Source organism: Monopterus albus, unplaced genomic scaffold (genome assembly GCF_001952655.1).
Source record: "Monopterus albus unplaced genomic scaffold, M_albus_1.0 scaffold109.1, whole genome shotgun sequence".
Lineage (NCBI taxonomy): Eukaryota > Metazoa > Chordata > Actinopteri > Synbranchiformes > Synbranchidae > Monopterus > Monopterus albus.
Window position 1 is genome coordinate 929918 of NW_018127989.1, and position 5330 is coordinate 935247.

The 5330-nt window shown below is 42.1% G+C and overlaps 1 protein-coding gene across 1 annotated transcript; it reads left to right on the top strand.

Moving 5' to 3' along the window:
* The first annotated feature begins 1713 nt into the window (after window positions 1-1713).
* Window positions 1714-3386, top strand: LOC109966333 (transcription factor HES-7-like). Its single transcript, XM_020611090.1, has 4 exons — window positions 1714-1767; window positions 2300-2395; window positions 2485-2578; window positions 2746-3386. The coding sequence occupies exons 1-4, from the start codon at window positions 1714-1716 to the stop codon at window positions 3321-3323; spliced, it is 822 nt and encodes a 273-aa protein (XP_020466746.1). The 3' UTR covers window positions 3324-3386.
* Window positions 3387-5330: the final 1944 nt, after the last annotated feature.

Here is a 5330-nt window from a genome sequence, read left to right on the forward strand (position 1 = left end):
CACACACACACACACACACACACACACACACACACACACACACACACACACAAGGTCCACCCCTTGTGCCAAATCGGCCGATTCACACCTGGAGGCTTGTGCTGTGTGTTTGTCTTTAGTGCCTGTTGTTTAGGACACAATGGCTGCAGCAAGACCTTTGACTTGAATTAGGATTTCCAGGTCTAAGATGTAGCTACAGTGATTTCAGGTGGACTTGGAATGAGTGGGCTATGAGTTTTGGGTTAGCTTTCTCAGCACTGCATTTATACTCACCCTGATCCCCATAATAGGCTAAAGTGTGGAGATAACACTGGGATGATCGGATCAAGGGGATCCAGTAGAGATTAAGTGGCTTTACAAAGGCAATAATACTTCCGTTTAAACTCAAAGAGAGGCTGATTAGTGCGGGCTCCGGGGTCGCTCCCGGCGACAATGGCAGGGGGCAACTCATGGAAACTCACTGCATATAGGCCCAGGTTGAGTATGATGGAGTTATAGCAGGGGGGGAGAAACTGTTTGAGACATATAGAAACCTAATGGAATTACTGTTTGTATAGTAAGACCCCACCCCCCATCCCTGTGAGAACATGTGTGTAGGATTTAAGTCACGTGGACACGCCCTATAAATAATCCCTATAATGTGTGCGCCTGAGCCTGTGATGGAAACTAATTAGTTTAAAACGTGCCCTTTGGTGCCTGAGAAATGGACCGTTTACTTCTAATATCGTGACTCCTGGGGTGTATCAGCCTCGCTGACAAAGGAGTTCCTGTCAGACGGTGGACCTGACAGGACCTGACTTGTAGTGAAGTCAGCAACTGGTCTGACTTTGAAAGAGAGCGTGTGTGAAGTCCAAACATCGGGTGTCGAGCTGACCTGAAGCAGGCACACACTTAGCACTCGGGTGTCATCACCAGCCTCACACTCCACCACATCAGCAGACAAATGTGACCTGTGCTCTTCTTTGCCCGTTATTCCCATGCAGAGGTTTAACTCTCAAATAAAAAAAATGATCAATGAAAGATGTTGTTGTTTTGCTCATATGCCTAACTCCGCTTGTCCACATCGGAGTGTCTGGCACCGCTTCGTCGTTTGGTATTCTTCATCACTTAATGCAAAGTGCTCATGTCTCTCACACATCATAAAAAGTCCTCATAGCTGCTCACTTTCTCACTTCACTTCTGTTCCCACGAGAAAAAGATGTTTCCCAGAGTCTCACTTCATGGGTGCATTTTAATGGGGAATGCAACATTTACTAATGAAATTAGGGATAAGTGCTGTGTGATTTAAGAATCTGACCGCTGTTAACACAAAATGAATGTCACTTCACCAACTTTATAGCCGATTAACGATATATAGCCTATTACTACAAAATGAAACAATATTTGATTTTACTAAACATTTCAAGTGTAATTTAGCATTTTAGAAATGACAAACAAAAAACTTCTTGCACTTTTGTTGCTTTTAAAACTTGGCAACGGTGTAATATTGTTGTCTTTTATTTTCAGTGGTGTCCGATTGATTTAAAACTAGTTTCGAGTTAAACAAGGCCCATAATAAAACAATTCTCGATTAAGTGACGTCAGTGACACCTGGCAGCCAATCAGAGGCGGCCTGAGGTTCACTTATAAGGGCCCTCATGCCACCGGAGGCCGGTTTTTAAACTGTTGCTGCTCAGACTGTTATCGTGAAACATCTGGACCGAACACTGCAACATGGCCAGGAAACCACGAAGTCAGGTTCTGGATGATGGCAAGAGCAGGAAAAGGGTAGGAAGTATTGATTTATTTTTTTCTGTATTTTGGGGGCACATTTCATAGCATTATAGTAACATTTTGAGTTGCCATAATGTTTTTATTAATATTAAGAAATAGTTAATTAATAAGGGTAAACCACTGGGTTTGCCATTTAGGCTGAGGAAAACCCATTTCTGGCTGGTGTTTATCTTCCTCTAGCATGACACTTGTTTGTCTTTTTAGCTTTTTTTGTCATCAGTGGATCATTTGACCTCTGACTTTTAGAATAGAGCTAAAACAAGATAAAACCACACACTTCATTATAACAATCTGTGTACTTAATAGGTCATTATAAAGTGAGAAAGGCACAATCCTTTTTATTGACTTTTTTCACAACCTGGAAATGCATTATAACTGAGCTATAAAGAATGTATAAATTATTTATTAATTCAAAATAAATGCATTCACTTCTCCTTTATAGTACGCTGATTAAATCCATCACAAATGAGCTGACGAGTGACAACAACTTTATCATAATCACATTATGCTGTTGATCTTTTTCTAGATTCTGAAACCGGTTGTTGAAAAGAAGAGAAGAGATCGAATAAATCAAAGTCTTGCTGAACTGAGAGGTTTGCTGTTGAATCACATGTCTGATCCAGTGAGTGAAGGCAAAAAATAATTACACACATTTGCCCAGTCTATGATCTTAAAATGATGAAATGTATTTCTGCCATGTTTCACTCACAGCGACTGCAGAATCCCAAAATAGAGAAAGCTGAGATTTTGGACTTGACTGTGGAATATCTTCGAAAGTGGACAAATGGGAAGAACTTGAGTCATGGTTGGTCAAATAAACGAGTTCATGACTTTCTTAAAATGTTTGAATAAGATCAGTGTTTGAGTCTTACCCTCCTGTTTTACTTCTTGCCCTGATCTTTTTACATGTTGTAGATTCCACTAATAGTCTGATGAAGACTCAGCCTCCGATTCTAAACCTGCATCACTCAGAGTCCACTGCTCGTTCTCTTTTCACCATGGAGAGTGCAGGTTTTCAGCAGTGTATGGCCCAGCTGGGCAGTTACATGCACAAAATATCACCGGCACAGAGAACAAGCCTGACTGAGGGGCTGAACCGTCACACAGAGACCCAGCAGCAGAAACCAGACTTCACCCGGAAAGTGCCCGAAACTGACACAGCATCTGTGGATGCAATTTGCACATCTGAGAGAAAAGAAGAGTTTCCCACGTTGCTGTTTCCATCACATTCTTCATTTCAGCCTCTGTCTTGCTCCACATCGTGCCATGAGTATCTCTCCCCTCCTCCTTCCCCCTGGTTCTCGTCCCCTCTCCCCACATATGCCGTCTCTTCTCCTTTCCCATCATTTGCCTGTCACTTCTCCTTCCCCCCCAGCCTGTCACCTCCATCTTCCAACACCTCCTTCTGTAGTTTCTCACCCACAGCCTCTCACTCTGGCACATCTGCCTTCTACTCCCCTCCACTCACCACAGCGAGAACCCCTTCACACCCTGTGCTGAGAGATGGATCACCAAACGCTTCTGTGTCCGTGTGGAGACCTTGGTTTTGATGAAGTGGAGCGGAGACCGACAATCTGAGAACAGCAGATCCACCTAGTGGAAACTAACTGCAATCAGCGGCTGTGCAGGGAATGAACAACTGTGTAGAATGTATAGTGTACATATTATTAAAATTGCCTATATTTTGTATTTTTCTTGTAAATAAACTTTGTACTCAGACCTGATAAAGTCTCTGCTTGCACCTTTATTGTTATGGTAAAGCTTTATTATACAGGTCTGTAAATTCCAGTTTATTCCAAAGTAATTTCCTGGAGTACATTTTGGTACTAATTATAAATCAAATTAGAACCTACATTAATAGTGAAGGGAATCAGCACTGTAAAGAAAAGCATTTCACAGGACTTGTTCAAAACAGTCAGTCCAGGAGACAAGAGGAGACAGAGGAGGCTGTCCTGTTTTTGTTTATTTGGTTTTATAATAAAAGCATCCAAGTGAAGAAATCAGTTTTCTAAATCTAATTCTTCTTTCACTTTTGTGGCTTTATATATACATATAAAGAATACAGTTTGTCTTATTCTTATTAAAACTAATTATTGTGCAGCCTTACTGAAGAATATTTAAAACTTGTTGTGTTCAGATTGATTTGAAATCCTTTCCAGTGTTCCCAGTGCTCTCCCACACTCAGGCTGCGGGGGAATGGGGGTGTGTTTCCAGACAGGTGACTCAGTAAACTCTGGAGTTAACGCTGAACTACCCGCAACCATAAGATGGGAAACTCTTAGTCTTCAGTTCTGATCAGTTAGTTTAATTACCTCAGAGTTAAGCTTGTGTGTGATGACAATAAAAAGCCATCATCAGTGGAGCTTTGATACTGAGATTCATCGTGGCAACGGGTAAATAAAGAGCAGAGCCACCCTTTTAATCCAGCAGCAGGTAAAGAGCCTGAACCCAGTCCACTTCATTAAATCTTTATTATCTTTATTGTCTTTATTGTACTTAAGATTTGGTGAGTTTGTTTTTTGACTCTGATGCCCAACCTTAGGAAACTGAAGCTGGAGAAAACATCCTGGTGACGCAAACGAGACCATGAGGAGGCTGCTACAGATGTCCACACCAACCTCTTGGGTCCTGGGCATTGAGGCTGACTTGAGATCTTGAAGGGACTGTTCCAGCAGAAGTTCAGTCAGCTTTACATGAGCCCACCTTCACCCTGGATGAGATGACCGCATTAACTGAACTGTAACCTTTCCTGTGGACTTTTTTTTTCTTCTTTAAGTTAGTGTTTCTTGACTTTGTTTGAATTTTGGAACTTTATTACAAGACTGCCTCATTTTTTTTTCCATAGTTAAACGGTGGAAGTACTGGGGCAGGCTTAGTGGTTAGATTGAGTGATTCCCCATATGCATTAAGTTGTGGTGTTTCAAAATCATCACCGCCAAGATTTTAATAACTTTATTTTACTTTAGGGTTAAATTTCTGAGTTGTCTCGCTCTGCCAAGTTTCAAGGGGGTGACTCGCGCTTCAGGTAGGCCTGGGGAGGGAAAGCTTTGTGTTTCGTGTGCTTATTAGATTTTCTGTATGTGGGAGGCCTCCCAGCAGGGGAATTTATCCTGCCCCTGTAACGTATTATCGCTGTTGTGGGGATACGTTCAGCAGTTTCATAGTAAGGTGGTCTTGTTAGAGCTCTGTTGCATGGTAGCTGCAATACCAACCGGGAGTGTGTTGTAGGTTCTTGGGAGGGAGGAAGCCTGGCAGAGACAGATGGTTCAGACTCTAAATAAACTCTGAGACACTCGGTGTAGTTGCCTTGTTTTTTATGAGGTGATGATTATGAAAACTCTACACTAACCCAAACTGGTTGAGGCAGAAGGCCGCCTACCTTGAGTCGAGGTCTGTCGGAGTTTTTCTTCCACTAAAGGGAGTTTTTCCTCTCCACTGTCATCAAGTGCTTGCTCAAGGGAGATTTGTTGGGGTTTTCTTTATACTGATGCTGAGATGACTTGTTGTGATTTAGGTTGACACCATGTAGAATTATTTTTCCAGCCAGGCTGTCACCT

What these genes read in the sequence shown, in the direction of transcription:
- LOC109966333 (XM_020611090.1), top strand. Translation starts at nt 1,714, where the DNA reads ATGGCCAGGAAACCACGAAGTCAGGTTCTGGATGATGGCAAGAGCAGG. An exon ending in ATGGCAAGAGCAGGAAAAGG is followed by an intron (nt 1,768 to 2,299) that starts GTAGGAAGTATT and finishes ATCTTTTTCTAG; the next exon opens with ATTCTGAAACCGGTTGTTGA. An exon ending in TGGGAAGAACTTGAGTCATG is followed by an intron (nt 2,579 to 2,745) that starts GTTGGTCAAATA and finishes TGCATCACTCAG; the next exon opens with AGTCCACTGCTCGTTCTCTT.